The sequence below is a fragment of the Prionailurus bengalensis genome, chromosome B1 (assembly GCF_016509475.1).
Source record: "Prionailurus bengalensis isolate Pbe53 chromosome B1, Fcat_Pben_1.1_paternal_pri, whole genome shotgun sequence".
NCBI classification, from domain to species: Eukaryota; Metazoa; Chordata; class Mammalia; order Carnivora; family Felidae; genus Prionailurus; species Prionailurus bengalensis.
In genome coordinates, this window is record NC_057344.1 from 75,094,588 (window position 1) to 75,114,464 (window position 19,877).

The 19,877-nt window shown below is 41.7% G+C and overlaps 1 protein-coding gene across 3 annotated transcripts in view; it reads left to right on the top strand.

Moving 5' to 3' along the window:
• TMEM154 (transmembrane protein 154) overlaps nucleotides 1–14,633 on the top strand; it is a 46,056-nt gene extending 31,423 nt beyond the window's left edge. The window contains exons 6-7 of one of the 3 annotated variants that reach the window (XM_043567460.1): nucleotides 136–193; nucleotides 9,639–12,052. In XM_043567460.1, coding sequence (XP_043423395.1) covers nucleotides 136–193; nucleotides 9,639–9,654 — 74 coding nt within the window. In that variant the 3' untranslated portion in view covers nucleotides 9,655–12,052. Of the gene's footprint in view, nucleotides 1–135; nucleotides 194–9,638; nucleotides 12,053–13,672 lie in introns of those variants that run through there. The other 2 variants (XM_043567469.1, XM_043567451.1) reach the window with 2 other exon arrangements.
• Nucleotides 14,634–19,877: the final 5,244 nt, after the last annotated feature.

The following is a 19,877-nucleotide window of genomic DNA, read 5'->3' on the forward strand; positions in this document are numbered from 1 at the left end:
GAACTCCCTAGTGAGGCCATTTCTGTACAAGCAACCACACAGAGCTGGGAAATGTGGCGCTCAAATGCATGAGTTTTGTGGGTAGAAAATAGAATTTTGGTGATTAACAACGAGTTTGCTTTTATTCTGTCCTAGCTGATTGTGAATGTTTACCTACTTTAAAGGAAGAAAAGGAATCAAACCACAACCCAAGGTACTTCTAATTTCTACCATTGATTATATGTGTGGGGGGGAGGGTATTGGAGACCAGGGTAGAGCATTTTCATTTACCTTCTCTGCGCTTGTAAATTTTATGTGACAATTTACATGGGTATATAGGTGTGTAGTGTGGAGAAAAGAAAGGTACAAAGGTACAAAGTAAATAGGAAGATACAAATAGAAAGGTACAAAGTAAATATCCTAGTGACTCTATCTTTTGAAGTAAATGAATACTGGCATTTTCTTTGTCCTTCTGAAGAGGTACTGTTGAGTCGGCTTCTGTTTTAGCCACAGAACTTTCCAACTATAACAAACTATAGGTTTGTTTACCTTGGATAAATAGATGTTTGATAAGGAAAACAGATGGAAGTGACAGCCTTACTGGATAACTGTAAATATGAGTGAGCAAAATGAACATATAAAGAACAAAACAGAACAAAACAAAACCCCACCTGGATTGGATTGTCATAGGAGAAAAATTAAATGAGAAATTTAAAAACATATTCCATTCTACCACTAGGTGGCTCTGCTTGATAGAAAATTTTAGTGGTCAGCACACCAGAGTCTTGTTTAAATTTTGCTACCTATTGTGAGGCTAGAAATGACCACGCCTGGGGTGTTTTTGATCAGAGGACTGTTTGGTCAGGACGTGGGAAGTGTCGCAGGAGAAAGGATTGATGATTCAGCAACGTGGGGACTTGTTCCACACAGCAGCGCTGTGATTTGGGGGCACCAAATTGTTGGTAGGGGTGACTCAGAGGTGATCAGCGAGTAGAGAACTTGACTGAGCCTGTGACTGAGACTTTACGCTTCTGTTGGAGTAGATAGAATAATCTTTCAGAGCAGGGTAAATACCACCCGTCTTCTCTCCCTCCATGTTAACCAGAGGTCTTGTGCCTGTCATCTTAAATGCTTCCAGAGTGCAGACATTTGTCACTGGCAGTCCCTGAGGCTGGAGCCTTGCAGGAAAAGACTGATAGTAGATGGTGATCGGGGCAGTCAGATGTTTGTCTTCTAGCCCCTTTTTCTGCTCCTTCCCTTAAACCTTATCTGAAAGGTCGTCACCCTACATCTCACACATCACACCTCTGCAGTCTTAGTGAGGTAAACCTCGGCTCTGATCCGGAAGTCTGTTTCTTATTGAAGATTTCAGTCAGCGTTACCAGTCCAAGTTTTTGCATGTTAAAAATTCATCACTGGTTCAGAAAAAATTCTATCCCGTGTAAATGAGGTACCAGATATTAACAAGTAGATGAAAGGGAAAAAAATGCTAGCGGGAGCATCACAAAGGCAATTACAAAAGAATATTTTCTCTGCATTTTAATCTTACCTAAAAATGAGTCATGTGTATGTTCAGCACATGGCTCAGATCACCACCAAAACCCTATAAATATCTCATGACTGTATTTCTGATGGGCACCCACAAGTGGCATGGAACACCGGTGGTTTTTATACATCTGCCTCTTGGCTTTTGGAATTATTGGCAACATAGAAGAAACTTAATGTTGAGAACTATATGGTTGGGAAAGCATCTTAGAAATCACATTTTTGAAATATTGAAAGGCTGGTCTTTGAAATAAGCTCTAGGTCATTTCTGCCTGTAAGACAAAAAGCCTTAACCCATTTGGAGAGCTGCTTTATGCTAAACTATTGTTGTTGTTGTTTTTTTTAATTTTTTTTCAACGTTTTTATTTATTTTTGGGACAGAGAGAAACAGAGCAGGAACGGGGGAGGGGCAGAGAGAGAGGGAGACACAGACTCGGAAACAGGCTCCAGGCTCCGAGCCATCAGCCCAGAGCCCGACGCGGGGCTCGAACTCACAGACCGCGACATCATGACCTGGCTGAAGTCGGACGCTTAACCGACTGCGCCACCCAGGCGCCCCTAAACTATTGTTTTTAAGGGGAATGTCTACATTCCTCTGTTGGTCCAGAACTGTTCGGCTTTAATTCACAGGACAGCCGTCAGGCCTTACGTCATTCCCTCTCAGTGAAGCCAGCACCAGCATTAAGAACCAGCAATGGCAAGTCCCAAGGCTTTGGTGCCACAGATACTTTCTGACTGCTGCAAAGAGCAGTAAAATATTGTAAAGCAAATCTAATTTTTAGTCACTGAAAAGTCAGAAAGGTACGAAGCATTCAGAACAAAGTCTGTCACAAAATAAGCTCTCAATAAGTATTGGTATTCTTCTTACTAACTTAACATTGATATACATAAATTGACTGCCTTTTGGGCTAGTGAGCTTGTGTCCAAAGGCCCAGGCCCACCCACAGTACTGGTTGGGGCTTTTTTTTTTTTTTTAAGGCTGTATATTTTAGAGCAGTTTTAGGTTTACAGCAAAACTGAGCAGAAAGTACAGAGAGTTCTAATACCCCCACACATGCACAGCCTCCCCGGCTGTTGGCATCCCACACCACAATGGTACATTTGTCACAATCAGTTAACCTACTTTGATACATCATTACCCCCAAAGTTCCCCATTGGCTTTTAGCTCTGTGACTCATCCTTCCTCTACCATTTAAGCAGTGTACAAGTGGCTGCAATGCTTCAGAAAGTATGTAACAGTCACTGAAGATTGAACTTAGTAGAAAACACACTTCTCCATCCTCTTGCTAAACTAAGACTTCTGGACTCTATTTAAAGGGCTCAATCCCTGTTGATGCTGGAAAGACACCCTGACGCAAAACCTCTTAGGCATAAAGTCCATGTCCTTCTGGAAAAAGGAGTCGATCTGGTCACCATCCTACACTTAATGCACCACATTGGATACAAAGACTTTTCTTGTTAGGGCCCATAATCTCCGGCCTTTCAGAACTTTCCCCATGTATCCCATTGGCAAGCCATTGTTCATTACTTTGCCCTGTCCTCGTTGAATGGACACTTTCTTTTATGTTGTGGAACCTAAAATCTAGCACAGATTTTAATAAATGCCAGAGACATACCGAGCACTATGGGAAGTTTATACTATGGTTTTTGTGTCTTTAAAAAATCCATAAGAAAAGACAACAAAGGAATTGTGGAGGAGGGAGAGTTTTATATTCTTATTTCCTTATTGTTATTTCCTTAGCATTTTCCTCCTAATTCGTATTGGTTCTGTGCTAGGCAGTGTAAGAGGTAGTGGGAAGAGTGTTAGTGGAAGTCGTGTCCAAGGGGTGTGGCAAGGCTGTGGGAGAGGTCTGCCCTAGAGTTGAAGAGAATTTCATCACTGACACGGTTCATCTTTGCCAGCACATGGTGACAACAAAAAGCAGATCCATTGAGTTGGTTTCATTATTGTTTAAATTCTCTGTAAAGAACGCACTCCCTTATTGTCTACCCCCACCCTCACAGAACCTTCCTGAATGGAGCTAGATAGTGGGAACGAGAAGGGGAGAATCCCTTTCGTCATAGTGCTTAAGGTGTAGCCAGCCTGTCCCTTCTTCCTGAGGCCTTTATACTTAGACAATTTCCTGCAAGCACGGTGTTCTGTCTCTGTAAGCTTAGGTGAATAACCACAGAAAAGGAACTGCAAATAATAGCCAAGTGTCCATCTTCTTTCCTTTATGCCAGTTAGCCACAGTGATGAGTTTATATTGAGTGGGGAACGACTAGGGAAAAAATCGATTTGGTTTCATTCAAGTAGATTTATAATTGTGAAAGCTCATGAATAACAAAAACAATAAGACATTTGTATAGCATTTTATATATGCCGGATGCCTAGGTACTATCACCTAGGAAATTAACTAGTTAGAGGGTGAATAACAGCATCCCTGTTCTGGTTTTGTAATAATTCTATTGTTTATCTTATGATTCATGTCTGAGCTCAATGACATAAAAATGGATCACTTCAATATGTCTCAGGAAAATCCAGTTTAGTTTAATAAAGAGTTTTGTGAATTTCTTCCTGTGTCCTCTCTTCTCTTCACCTTTCTCTCTTTTTTTTTCTTAGAAAAGTATGATTGTTGATATAATTTTACAAAATATATTTACTGAACACTTAATATGAATGCCAGACAGGGCCTGGCATTGTCGATATCATGCCAGTTCGACCAGTTAAAAATGAAATAATCTGTACGAGTAAGCCTGGAACTCAGAGATGTTAAGTGATTTGTCCAATTTACACAGCAAGTTTATGAAATGCAATATTTCTTTTAAAACTACATTTTGGGGCGCCTGGGTGGCACAGTCGGTTAAGCGTCCGACTTCAACCAGGTCACGATCTCGCGGTCCGTGAGTTCGAGCCCCGCATCAGGCTCTGGGCTGATGGCTCGGAGCCTGGAGGCTGTTTCCGATTCTGTGTCTCCCTCTCTCACTGCCCCTCCCCCGTTCATGCTCTGTCTCTCTCTGTCCCAAAAATAAATAAACGTTGAAAGAAAAATTTAAAAAAACTACATTTTAATTCTCTTTTATTAATTAGTTAAAATGAGAGATATTCCACAAACTAAAAGATAAATTAGAGATTAAAAAAAAGAAGAAGGAACACACAGCAGCAAGAAAGGCAGCCACCATGAGGCTGATACATGAAAGTATTTGGTAGATGATGCATCCGTCGTCCCATATATTCATTGAAAAGATCATTAACTGCAAGAAAACAGTGGTTTTAGAGAACTCTTTTGGCCTCTTTGCTCAAGTAAATCTCTGGCTACCTCCTGTTATTTTCTTTGTGAGTTTCTTTCCTCTTTTCCTTTTTTAGTCTCTCAAAAGTCTTTTAAAACTCAACAAGTATTTAGGAAGTATATTAAGTGCCAACTGGTTTCCCTCAAATCTGAGCTCTGTATTATGAGGGATACAAAGTAACATATGAGGAGTACAAAGTAACCATTTATAATCCTGCAGGATGATAATCTCAAATAACATTGTTAAAATGCAGGTGTGTGTGTGTGTGTGTGCATGCATGCTCATGTGGTGAGTGAGAGATGTACTAAATTTAATAAAACACAGCCTGCTTGAATAGTGGCCCAGATTATGTCTACTGTGGGCATGATCTATGTGTCTTGGATGAATTTTAGGCCTGCCTGTGATGTTAGCCAGATGTGTGACCTCTATAATTCCCCCCAGGGCCAGGCCTCTTTCGAGAAGGAGAAGGGACGTTATACTGATGAAAAGGAAGGGAGCACGATCTAATTGTTATGTGACTTTGTGCTATCCTGACCTCTGCACTTCCCCAAAACCAGGTTAGGGAGCATCATCATGTGCGAAAGGTTTAATGTACGTTTATTACCATCTTCAGAGCTAAGCAACATTAGCTGTGGTCATAAAGAGGGATTGTTAGGAGATAAACCGGTCAGGAGAATAAAGATGGCTTATCTGATCCTACCTGCAACCAAGGGGGCAGTTAGGAAACAAGGTGTTAAGAGCTGTATCTGTCCTCATTTAACTGCTAGCATTCCAATTAAATGCTTTCTTAAAAATAACAAATCGATGCTTTTTCATCAATTCAATTTGTTTTTATGGTTTGTAGGCCTGTTACTATAAAGCCCTTTAGGAAAGCTGTCCCACGTTCTGAAAATATCTGTATAACACTCTGAGAAAAATTCCTCACTAATGCCACTGTCATAGACAAGACACTAAAACTGTAGGAATTAACACCGAGGCAGGCAACAGAGGTTGGAAGCAGGATTACTTACTTTATTTGTTGCAGTCGTGTGGCAGTTTGCCAAGGCATTTTTAACAGAACTCTAGGATTTGCCAGAGTTACCAACGTCTGGGCTCATTTGATCATTTCACAGAGATGATAAATAGCCCCAAAGACAGCAGGGAACGCGTCTAACTAAATAGAGGGAAGAACGTGAGCGAGAGAATGGCTCTGGGCTCAGGTAGCGGGCCAGATCCCAGGCTGCTGACTTGCCCACAGGCCTGATGGCCACCCCACCACGGCCAGTAAAAACTCGCACGTGGGATTTGCAACACTAGGAATGACCTGAGGTCCCATAGCTGAGGCAACTTGTATCCACGTTGGGACCGTCTTGTGTGGCAGACCCTGTCACGCTGCTCACTGTCCACAGAGCTGAGCGCCGAGTGCCACGTGTGAGCTTCTGTGCTCTTCGGTGCTTGAAGCTGAAGCAGGAGGTGGACAGCGTCACACGTGAAGCCTTCAGAATGCTTGTAGAGTGTTCTAAACAAACCGCATTTAAGGGCGTTCTCAGAAATGGAAAGTTTGTTTGGGACGATGGTTTCTGAAAGCCTTTGGATATTGGAAGCCATGTTCAAGCTTGTAGTTCACTGACGGACATTCGCTAGCTTAGAATCTGCAAAATAAGGATAACATACGTTCATGGGTTTGCACGTCTGGCCTGCAGCATAGGGCCTTGTATTTGCTCACCTATCCTTTACAACAACCCTAGAAAGTACATGGTATTATTATGCATGTTTTGCGGATGAGAATAGGAAACTTCGGCTAAGAAAGGTCAACTTACCCAAGGTCACATAGCAAGGAAGTGGCTGAGCCCTGGTTCAAGCTCTGGCCATCTGACCCTGTGCTCTTATCTATTGTGCTAAAAGAGCCACCGTTAGCGCACATGAGCATTAGTACTACCATAAAAGAGCAACACGAGGTGTGAAATACCAAGGCATAAACGTAACCGAAAAATGAATGGCGTAATATGAAAAGAAATTGTTCAAAAATGTTTTGAGGGACATAAAAGATTTTTAAAAATAGAGATGTACTGTGTTCCTGAATGAAAGACTCAACAATGTAAAAATTTAAATTTACGGGTGCCTGGGTGGCTCAACTGGTTAAGCATCTGACTTTGGCTCAGGTCATGATCTCCCAGTTTGTGGGTTCGAGCCCCTCGTTGGGCTCTGTGCTGACAGCTTAGAGCCTGGAGCCTGCTTGGGATTCTGTGTCTCCCTCTCTCTCTGCCCCTCTCCCACTCATGCTCTCTCTCTCTCTCTCTCTCTTTCTCTCAAAAATAAACATTAAATTTTTTTTTTAATTAAAATTTAGAACTCTGCCTTACACTTTAGATTAAAATAGACTCCAAATAAGTTTAAATGTTAAAAAAAGAAAAAAGTCCAGGGAAAATATAGAGGAATTTTATTATAACTCTGAGTTGGGAACTAGTTTGAAAGCATGACACACAAGTCAGAAACCATATCAGAAAAGCATAGTTTTAACTCTAAATTAAAACATTAAAAACTCTAAAACATTAAAAACTCTAAATTTCTGTACTTTGAAAAACACAATAAATAGAATGAGAAGGAAAATAAAAACTGGGGTAAGGTATTTCCAATACACGTATAATAAATAAAAATTATGATTCTTAAAACACACACCAATAAAAAGATAACAGTCCCATTTTAAATATGAGTAAAAATTATCAATAAGCAATTTTGCAAAAGAAGGAATGGAAATTACCAAGAGAGCTTTAAAAAATGTTTGTTTTTCTCAGAAATTATAAAAAAGTAAATATACTATTTTCACCTATTGGATCAATAAAAAAATGAAAATAATAATATCCAGTATGGGGAAGGATGTGGGGGAAAAGATATTTCCCTAAAGAAAGTGTGGGGAGAAGGTAAATTGTACAAAATATCTAGGGAAGGGGGTAATTTGAAAATGGGCTCTTCACGCTTTAAAAGAGCACACATTTTAACCTGATAATTCCCCTTCTAGCCATTTACCCGAAGGTAACAAATGGAAGTATGCAAAGATGTAGCATTTTTTAGGCTAAATAAAGACTATTGGAAAGGCTCTACATGTTTAACAATAAGGGTGTGTAGTTTAAAAATGCTTTTTCATCTCATGAGGCAATGAGATCCTCTATAGCCACTAAAAAGATATTGTGTATTTATTAGCAAGGACTGAGGTCTCCAGGCGAATGAGAGTGAGCAAAGCGGTCGATAGCACAATATACGTAATAGGATCCTACTTTTGTACAAAAAGAACGTATGTCATCAAGGGAAGAAAGTTTGGAAGAGTGAACACCAAAATGTTGACTGTAGTAAGATTGTTAGTATTTTTGCTTTGCTTATTTGTATTTAGTTTTCCAACAGAGGCTACGGAATGGTTTTATAAAAATTCAAAAAAATCACATCTGTTGTAACAGCTGGACGCAGATCAGCGTTGTGGACAAAAGAGGGCTCGTGCCCACTACGAGTGAGGCTTTGTGTTATACCGTGCTTGGGGGAGCTGACGTTTCCAGATAAGGCCACAGAAGGAAACCCCGCAATTCAGAGACTTATGTTCTATAGAGATGAACTTCTGGATCTTAGAAATAATATTCTGCTACCACCCAGTTTCCAAGAAATGGAACCTCCTTGCCCAGTTTAAGAGTGGTACAGGGTAACTTAAATGAAGGGGTTGTTAAATCTGCTCTTCAGCTGAAAACTTTCTTAATTTTCCATCAGCTTCCCATTGTAAATAAATTTTGCTACAGAAGTTGTCCTTTTGTTCACAATTGCCCTCCTCCTCCTTTCGTATTGGTTGTCTGCCCTTATCACAGCATCTTCCCCCGGTCTTCACAACACAAATACAAACACATAACCGTACACACTACGTTTCCCCTCCCCTTTCGTGGATAGATCTATTTATCTGGCTACCTATCCGTCTACCAAACTGCTTCAAAGTCTTTTTGGAAACACATGCTGTTTCCCTGAGCAGGAGAGCCCTGAAGTAGGAGTAAGAAGAATACAGTCTGTTGCAGACTACCCATGTCTGTGAGCTAAGGAGATACGTACGGTGTTCTGTTGATTATTATCATTCGGGCACTTCCTTGGACACAAAGTAGGGATGTTCTGGAATGAGTGATGGGACAGAAAACTGAAAAAAGAAGCAGGAGGAGAGGGAGAGTGGCCTGCTCTCCAGGAGACGTGGGTGGAGGTATGGTCTCACTGGGGGAAAGCTGCAGAGCCAGCTATGTGGCCCAGATAGCCAAGTTAGAGACAAAAGCACAAATTAGCCAGCCAGCACAGTCATGTCCGAATACCATGTCCGTAATTTTTGTCTATTCACACCCCAAGATGCCTAATGGTTGAATTCTAAATGACACGGAGAAAGCACCCCCGGATCCTTTGTGGATACGAACAAAATGGGCTTTTGAAAACACGCCAGGACCACCAACTCCTGAAAAAAACAATGCATGGAAATTTTTTTTAAAAAGGAAGAAAAAAAAAAGGCAATTTGGCATCTATTCATAGAGAATGGGATTCGTTTTAATTAAAGGTGGGGGAGGGACCCCCAACTCCATCTGGTTCTCTCCACATCAGCACAAGGGAGGGATATTGGAGCAAGAGCTAGGGATTATTTCTTGGCTTTCATGGATTTCCTCCTCAGGGATCAAGTATAAAATCCAAACCAACCTTTGTTTCAGAAACTGTAAGCTGGACACTGTTGGCTTCCTGACTGTTTATGTTCTCTTGAGTCACCTCCACAGTGGAGTGACCAGCTCTTGGTAGCTTCTTGGAAATACACTATTGTTCTCTCTCTCTCTCTCTCTCTTTTTTTTTTTTTTTTTTTACAGTGACAATGAATCCTGAAACTGAATGGTGCTAATGTTTTCCAAGGAGCAGCCCTGGAGGGAGCCTGCTGAGCCTGCCAACGGAGGATGAAGAGGATGCAAATTTAATTAATTTCAAATCAACATAGACATAAGAACCTTTTGCTGTGCCTCCCAACGCCCACTCTCCCTAACGATGGCATCACCTGTACTTGGAAGAATGCACGATTGAGAAGCGCCGGGCAGAGGCTTGGCTGCCATCCACCGTGGCTTCTGAGGGTGGAGTAGCCACGGGACGCGTTCACCTCTCCTCAGCGCCTGTTCCCTCCTCTCCACCAACCTCTAGCTGCCTGTACTCACTGCGGCCACACTCTCCAGGTCCTTGTTCCCTTTCTGCTTCTTCATTCCTTGGAGTTTAAATCAGGAAGCTGTTTTACATACGGCCTCCTTCTGGGTCACCTTGTTACCTAATTAGCTTTGGATAATTTCCTCTGATTAGTCAAGTCCTCTGATAGGTCCTCTGCCTTCAGCAGGAACTTTCCTCAAGGCCAGTTACGTCATGGAAAAGACAGCGAACAAAGCGCGTGCTTCACTCTATACATCATCCCCGGGGGTTGGGAAGCGCGTCTACCTGCCAAGAAGACAGAGTGAGAGTCCACCGTCCTGAGGAGATGTTGTCTGGTGACCTGCGGACTCTGAGTTGGCCAGACAGGCCCCTTGGGCACTTCTCGGAGGAACAGGAATCTGCAGTGAAGGAGCGAGATGATCTCCCTCTCGGCTAAGATCACCAGCGTGGTCACATTTCTCCAAAGCTCCTTCTTGCTCTCACCACACCTCTTTGCCTTTGTGTGAAGAGAACATGGGCACAGGGGGTCGTCTGCCAACGCTTTATATTTTTGAGATCTTTGAGGTCGTTTGCAACAAACAGAATAGGAACAGGCAGATACCTGTGCCCGTGGCAGGCATCACCCACTGTACCTTCCTGTCAGGCTGGCACAAGCCTCGTGTCTCCCTGGACACAGCTTTCCAGGAGGCCGCTATCAGTCCAGCAGAGGTGACATTCTACACGGGGTTTGTTGACATTCTTGTACAAGAAGCAACGGCGCCAGATGCAGAAGGGCCTGCTTATCATTCCCATTCACGGAAAATCAATCCTCACTGCATCCTTGATTGTCTAATTGTGACCTTTAAAGCAATCTAGCAAACTGGGAGTCCCCGGGTCTTCCGCAATACCTGATATCGTATTCCAGGAAAGAAATAAAGAGTGAACACTTTATTTATTTTACTTTCCACATGTAAACTGAGGGGAGACGAGGTTCACCACACATTTGCTGCTGAATTTGGGGTCTTGGGTTCGAAAGGCTGCCTTAATACATAACAAAACTACCCCTCTCCCCCTTCTCGGAATCCCTCTGACTGGTACTCACCTTCTGAACTATGCCCATCATTTTAAAGGCAGAGCTCCAAGCCAGGGAAATCTTTCCGTACAACGAAAGAGAACTATCTGGTTGTGTTTAACCACTGCTATTGTGTTATCCTGGAACTTCATGGAACTGTGGCAAAAGACAGTCTTTGTGGTATATAATGTCAACAGATTCATCTGTCATATCCTCGTTAGCACATCCTAATAAGGCATTTTTGTTTTCACGTCTGCTTTGCATATTCATATTCAATTTGTGGTCGACAGTGACTCTCAGATATTTATGCCAAAATTGCCATTTTCTGAATTATTGTTTCTGCCTATTTTGTTACTTTGTTTCTTCTCCACGTTTTGACTCTTTGAAGAGTCTTAGATTGCTTCTTTCTCTCTCTACGTATCTAAGATTTTTGCTGAATACTTACGCCTATAAACTCTATCCAAGTCTATCAACCAATGCACTTAGAAGTTCAGAGAATGATAAGGGGTCTTGAAATCTCATTTTGATTAAGCAATATTTTATGAATATTTTAATACAGTTAAAATATTCTCATTCAGCATTTAAAATAACTTTAAATTTCAGAAGAAGCAAGCTTCAGTAACGTGTCATTGAATTTATGTCTGCAAAATGTCCTAACCTCTATAATTGCACAGTCTACAAGGATTTTTTTTTTAGAAGGTAGTTTATTCTAGCAAGGTCTATGAACCAAAGCAGTGAAGGGTCAATCCTAGCATCCTGTATCTTTTTATTACGGTTCAATCAATAGATATCATATATTTATGATAATTTCAATAACTGCTTTTAAACCCAAACTTAATTTTTATGTTTCAGACTATTGTTGGTAAAAATCACGTTAATTTGCCTTAATTGGGTAGCCAATCAGAACAAAATCTGACTTTAGAATATTTTAAAGATATATAACTTTCACTGCATATTTTTGTACACTTTAAGCAAACTAGGTTAACAATATTGCCTAGTTAAACTCCTCAGGGAACTTGTTTTAATAAACATACAAGATTATCGATGTGTTACTCTTCTTTTTTAAGCTTATTTATTTTGAGAGAGAGAGAAAGAGAGAGAGCGTGTGCATGCGAATGGGGGAGGAGCAGAGACACGGAGAGAGAGGATCCGCAGGCCGATTCTGGGTGGGAAACCTGATGCGGGGTTCCATCTCAGGAACCATGAGATCATGACCTAAGCTGAGATCAAGAGTCAGGCACTTAATAGACACTTAACTGACTGAGCCACTCAGGTGCCTCTATCAATCTGTTACACACTCTCTCTTTTTTTTTTTTTTAAAGTTTGTTTTATTTTGAGAGAGAAAGAGACAGTGTGAGTGAGTGAATGGTAGAGAGAAGAGAGAGACAATCTCAAGCAGGCTCCACACAGTCAGCACAGAGCCCGATGCTGGGCTCGAACCCACAAACCCGTGAGATCATGACTTGAGCCGAAGAGTCGGACACTCAACCAACTGAGCCACCCAGGCGCCCCTCTGTCTGTTACTCTTAACTCAGTGATATGACTCCTCTTTCTGGGAAGCTCACTGTTATCTAAAAACAGGCATACAGCATGGATCAAAAGTCATATCCAGGGAGTGACAAATGCCTCTCGCAATGTAAAATGTTTTAAAAAATGCTTTTGTCTATTTTTAAATTCTGACTGTTTAAACTATCAATTTGCACCATCTCTGGAAGAAGTCCCCTATGATAAGTAAACATAAAATATAGGCTTTAGTTTCAGTTTCTGTCAGAATTAATACAAATTCTGAAGGTAGTAGAGTGCTAAGACACAGTTTCATACTGGGAAGACACTGCTGAAATTCTCATTGTAGGGAAAACATTGAGTTTTATGCTGGATTAAATTTACACATGCTACTTTTTCACCGTCAGAAGATACTCAGGATGAATCCTGGGGTTCCACTCAGTATACACAGCAGGCAGGCCAGAGTAGCTCTACCCATAGGTTACATTTCTTCAGTCTTACAATAATAAGAAAAGTCACTGTATACTAGTGTGGAATGGAATTAGTCAAATTTTTTTTTTTTTTTTTATTTTTAAATTTTTTTTTTTTTCAACGTTTATTTATTTTTGGGACAGAGAGAGACAGAGCATGAACGGGGGAGGGGCAGAGAGAGAGGGAGACACAGAGTCGGAAACAGGCTCCAGGCTCTGAGCCATCAGCCCAGAGCCCGACGCGGGGCTCGAACTCACAGACCGCGAGATCGTGACCTGGCTGAAGTCGGACGCTTAACCGACTGCGCCACCCAGGCGCCCCTCAAATTTTTTATTAATAATTGCATAATCCAAACAATGAATTGCCTAAATTACTTTGCTCGTTTGAGCAGCTCTTTGACATTGCCTTGGTATTGTCCTGTTTGGCACCAAAATTTTATTTTCCTCTTAGTCCTTTTGGGAGTAGCTATTTGTAGATACTCGGTGGGGTTTCTTGGTTTGTTTTGTTTTTTTGTCCCAATACTAAATAGCATGTCATATTCGTGAGATAGCAATCCATACAATTATATAAAATAAAACCTTTAAAAATCAATTCAGTAGATGCTCTATGCTCTTTTTGAAATTGGTATCTTAAGAAGTTAAATTTCTAAGCCAAAGTACATCCAATAACATTGAGACTTTCTTTCAGTGCTGTACAAGTTTAGAAATACAACACTGAACCATTGAAAACAACCAAAGGTGAATAGATGTTTTCCAGTTGGACTTCAGGTGTAGAGGGCTCGGGAAGTCATATTCCTCACATCCCATCACATTATCATCACTGGCTTTTGGTACTTTATACGTGAGTAATTGGGCCTTTTACATGAAAGATAGTCTTCACATTTTCACTTCTTTGGTCTGCATGGAAAGAACAAAATGAATGATACATAGAAACTACAAATTGTAAGCAACACTTTCTCCGGTATAAAGATCAGTAGAGAGTAATCACTATATTACTCTGACTTTGGTGAAACCCTGACGTTATAATTAACATCAAGAACATGGGAAAACTCTGCATGTTTAATAAATGCTGGCCTTCAGGAAGAGCAGAGGTTATAGTTTTCCAATGAGTGAAAAAATAATCTGGTAGATCATTAATAATTTCACTTGTATGCATCTTGTTTTTAAAGTTAAGTGAAAATAATGTAAAAAATGCTGTATTAGACTCTCATTTTTCAAGTAATATAAAGTCTTTCCTCAGAAGGTCAGTAAGATCATCAGATGTTTATTTATCACTTGGCTTCAATGTATAATTTCTATCTTATAAGTCTCATGTCAGAAACGGTCCCATCACTATTGATTAGAACTGATTTGCAAAACTACTAAAGTTTTAAGACTGATTACAGGTTTTAGGTTCTTTTCTCCTGCCTTGTATGCTGAGAATAATATATGTAATAATATTTTTCCTTTATAGCTTATGGCTTTAGAAATGTCAGATATCCATTACATATGTATAAATTATGCTCAGCTGTATGATTTTTATAAAAAATAAATAAGTACATACACGCTGGTAAGCTAAAGTGCTCATTCAGCAGTGTTAGATGGAAAAGCATTTTTGAAGTTAACTGAAAAATAAAGCACTATAAGAGAGGAGTAAAGAGTCTCTTTGACATTAGTTTCTATGTGATTAATGTATATAAACACTTAAGATAAATGCTTATTTGAAAGTAAGGTGTTTGTTTACTAAAATGTTGTTGACTAAGAGTAAAGGAGTGAATTATACATCTGTTTAAAGGGAAATTCTTTTAATTTTACCTGTGACTATGAAAAAGAAGGATTGTTACCTTTTATAATTATCTCTTTTGATCCGTATACCTTTTTTTTTTTTTTTAGTTTTTTTAATGTTTTTTTATTTTTGAGAGAGAGAAAGAGAGAGACAGAGTGTTAGCAGGGGAGGGGCAGAGAGAGAGAGGGAGACGCAGAATCTGAAGCAGGTTCTAGGCTCTGAGCTGTCAGCACAGAGCCTGACGTGGGGCTTGAACTCAGGAACTGTGAGACCATGACCCGAGCCAAAGTCGGAGGCTTAACCAACTGAGTCGCCCAGGTGCTCTGATCCACACACCTCTTTAAATAAATGATGCAATACCAATTTTAAAGTTCTTATAGAATTCAACCTGCTTTATACAAAATTGTCTACCCTAAAAATTAACTGAGTTTTCTGCATACCTAAAAGACGTTGTAACACATTCTTGTCTTTTTTCTTTACAAAATATTTTTAAATTGAGAAACGCAATTTCAATTGTCTATGGAATGTAATTTTTAAAAGTATTTCTAGTAAAAATAGAAAAATCATAGGGGCGCTTGAGTGTCTCAGTTGGTTAAGCATCCAGCTCTTGGTTTCAGTTTAGTTTATGATGTCACTGTTCATAAGTTCGAGCCCCAGGTCAGGCTCTAAACTGACAGTGCAGGGCCTGCTTGATATTCTCTCTCTCTCTCTCTCTCTCTCTCTCTCTCTCTCCCTCTGCCCTCTCCCTTACTCTCTCTCTCTCTCAAATAAAATAATAATTAAGAAATTAAGAAAAATCTTAGAGCTAAAGCCTTCTCTTTTTCCTAATTACTCGCTTTTGTTCATGTCTTTAATTCTAATTTCATTTTCTATACCTTGACATTATAATAGTTGGAACAAGGCTGACAGACAAGTTCATAACACATAAATAATATGAAGACATCCGTGAAAAAGGATGCATTCCTGCACACAAACCAGTCGGTACATTGACAAACAACGAGCAGAAAGATTCCCCTTCAAGGCCCCAACTAACGTAAAACCTGGTCAATTACGGCATCGATACACCCCTAGAGTCTGCTGCAGGGTATACATCCTGCCTATGTTAACCAGAGTGACTACGTGACTGACGTGATGGGGCAGATCGGCCTCGAGATGGCTTGGACCCAAAGAGCAGACAGCCCCACGGTCTCAGGGAAGGGATATGAAGAGAGAACAATAATACTAACTGGAACTTACTGTGTGTATCAGTTGGGAATTAAGTTCAGCTTCTAATACTAGACACACAAAATGAAATTATTTCAAGCAAGATCTTTTTTGGTCACGCATGAAAGAATACAGAGGTAAGCTGGTATGGTAACTCCATGGGCATCTGGGCCCTGGATTCCTTCTAACCCTCCCCCCCTCCATTAGTGCAAAGCTCCCATCCTCAGGGGTGCCGTTCGGTACACATGCCCCAGCGTGGTGTCCACAATAAGGACAGAAAGGGAACCAGCACAGGGCGAGCCCCTCTAAAGAGCTTTCTTGCCAGCCCGTTGAAACAACTCGGCCTATATCTCATTAGCCAACCTATCTGCAAGGCAGCAGGAAACTGTAGGGTTGGTACAGGTAGGGTCTCAGGGTTGGTACATCATCGTTCCCAACAATGAGGGTCTGCTTCTCAAAGCAGTGAAAGAATATTGGGTATCTGATGAGGTAGCAACACTGGCCATAAGGTGCTAAGTACCTACCATATATCATCTTGTTTTAATCCTCGCCATATACTTAAAAAAAACGTTTACTGATTCTGAGAGGGAGAGAGAGAGCGCCCATGTGCACGTGCACACACACACACGTGCACGCGAGTTGAGGAGGTGCAGAGAGAGAGGATGAGAGAATCCCAAGCAGGTTCCACACTGTCAGCACAGAGCCCAATGTGGGGTTCCATCTCACGAACTGTTAAGATCATGATCTGGCCGAAATCAACAGTTGGATGCTTAACCTACTGAGCCACCCAGGCGCCCCTCACAATATACTTTTACGATAAGATTAGGGAACTTATGAATTTGTCTCATGTCTTCCTAACTCCAAAGCACATGATCTAAACGGCTACACTAAACTGCCTTCCCAGTAATAAGCAATAGGAGGGTGTTTAAGAAGGTGTCAGTCATTGTCAAGGAGGCCTGAAGGTGGGCAGATTCAGATCAGAAGTAACAGAAGCTTCAGGAGGGCAGTGAAGGAAGGACCCCAGGACCAGTAGAAATGGTATATCATGCTGAGAAAAAAAGTCAGGGTTTGGAATAGGGGTGATAAGGTAAAAAAAACTTAGTTTCTGGACCTAGGTTCTGGTAAGGATTTGGTCACTGAATAAAGAAATAACGGATGAAACTTAGTGGCTTAAAAGCAGCAACAATCACTTATTTTGCTCGTGAATCTGCATTTTGGGTGGGGTTCATGGGCAACAGCCTATCTCTGCCCAGCATCATCTGGGCAACTGAATTGGGGCTGGGGGATCTGCTTTAAAACGGCTCACTCACATGGCTGGCAAGTTGGTACCCAGCTGTTTGATTCGGAACCCAGCCAGGCGTGTGGGCCAGGGGCCTTGGTTCCTACTACATGGGCTTCTCCATGGCTGCCACACAGCGTGGTAGCTGGATTTCAAGAGCAATATCCCAAGAGAACAAAGTGGAAGTACGTGGCATTTTTAGAAGCTAGACTTAGAAGTCACATATCATCACTTCTGCCATACTCTGTCACTTGAAGCAGTCGCAAAGTTCAAGGGGGGAGAGAACATATACTCCCCCATTCAATGGGAGAAGTGTCAAGAGCGAGTGGGATAGGAGATATGTTACAGGCATTTTGGAAAATGCGATCTGCCAAAATTTGCATGGCCTCGTGTAATACAGAAGAAATATAACAGTCAATCTCACACCAAGTGTCCCTAGGAATATTTGATTTCCCTTGAGTTCAGTGCCTGATGGCCATCTTTGGCTTGGACGTACATCCCTGGTCCAATAATTTTGGGCAGGTTTCATCAACTACATGAGGCATGACACATAACATAGAAGAGCCTAGAAGAGTGGGTGGATCAGACACAGAGAAACTTATGAGTGTTTTCAGTACGTACAGTTATAACGGGACCAGATTAGATTGTGAGCACCTTGAGGATGGGGATTAAAAAATGTTGGGCATCTCTGTATCCTGAACAGTGCGTGGCACTAGTAAATGCTCAATAATCATGGAAAAACCAATCAGCCACTGAGCTAAGAGTCCCTGCACTACCCTTACTCGTACCAAATCAGTATTTATCACCAGTGAAAACAGGACCCAAATAGAGGTTTGCTTATTGCCCGTTACCATTTTCTACCCAAGTTTCCAGTCTCTACCCAAGTTCACCTTCCAACTGATAGATTCTGTTATCATTTTTTATCTTTATTTGAAATTGTCCTATTATATGTGCTTTTTATTTCCAGCTATCTTGAATCCAATTTGGAAGGTGGCAGAGAACAATCATAATTGAGCCAACAAGCAAGTGGAAGCAGAGGAGAAAAGGTGGACCCCATTTGGAGGGGAAGGAACACAAGGAGGGGCCAGCAGGTCACTGAAACCCTCTCAAGATGCTCTTTTGGCTCAGCGCTGGGCTCTTCTTCTTTGCTCTCTAGAATGTCCATGGGGAAAAGAAACACAAGTTGTATTAATAAAAAGGTTAAATGATCTATTCTAGGTAATGACACAAGAAAGATGTGGATTGTTTCTTCCCTGGATAGGGAGACAGATGAACAAAATAAGAGGTGCTGTAAATCCTCCTTGAAACGGTTCCCAACCAGCACTCAGTGTAGATAAAGCCAACCAAGTCACCTAATGGGGCAAGAGAGTAAACTATGGGACCCATTTATTTCTCAGCTCCATGAATCTGTAAAGAAACTCCCCCATCTTGTTACATGTGGTGACTAATGCCTTTTTACCTCATGTGAATGTGCCTTCCTGTTTGTAACCCAGAAGGACCTTTCTGTTCCGTTCCAGACGGACCTCCATCCTTCCTCTTTGCTTATACTCCCCAACCCTCTGCCTTCAGGGACCTGGGAGGGAGAGATATATCTGGGGAGGCAGCCAAGTGAATTAATGTTAAGATTTGTGTTCTGAGTGGGGCTGGAGCAGAAACAAGGGGAACAAAGTGGGCTGAAGGAGGGGGTAGGGAAAATGGGAGGAAAAGTTCTTGGGGAGTTCTCTGGCTCAACAGGTGAAACCAAGACTAGCTGTGAAAAACAAAGGGGCAGGATAGGAGTCAAAATCTGGGGCACAAATCTGAAGCGGGAGTTAGAAGCAGACTAGAAAGGGTTGGGAGTGAGGTGAGGTGGGGTCTGGGTGGTTTCGACAATGGAGCTGAGCTATCCAGAGTCTTCCTTCAGTGGCCACTGGATGCACAGGGAATGGTGGCCCGCCTGGCTTAATGATAGAAGGGCAGGAGGGACACTAGACAATAATACCTTGTCTACGGTAGAGTCGGCTCACCTGCCTGTTAAGTTGAGAAACCCGGTTCCAGAGAAACAGCGTGAATTAGAAGGCTCGGCTAGGATTCATGCTCCCACAGTATTGGGACACATCCCCTAACCCCTATGAGAGCTCTGAGAGTGGTGACAGCTAGCTGGATTGTCTGAGAAGGGCTATGCCACCTTCATCTCTGGTCAGATCCAGAGCAGGCCACACGAGGCGCGGCAGGGCAAGGCCCGACACTTCCTTCTGCATAGATTTTTAAAATTTATCCTAAATGAATGCACCTCCCTAATTTTTTCTCCTTACGTGCAACGTAGGTGTGTTTGTTTAAACAAGACTCTTGATTCCGTGCGGAATTTTCCAACTCAAAATACCTCAGACCAAAAGAAACGTGCAGGCTCCGGTAACCAAATTGGGCAAAGCAGGAAGTTGCTGCTCTCAGAGAGAACCTGACGCAGGTTCGGCTACAGCGAGGAACAGCCACACCAGGGACTCGAACGCGATGGAAGGTTCTTCAGTATTCTTGTCTTCCGTTCATTGTCTGAAACAACCTTCTCCACGGGGCTACAGCTATTGTAGCTAGTGGCTCCAGGGAGCTCGTCTTTCCGTCTTTACCCCCAGAGCAGAAGGGGATCTCTTTCTCTCCCCCAGTTAGGAA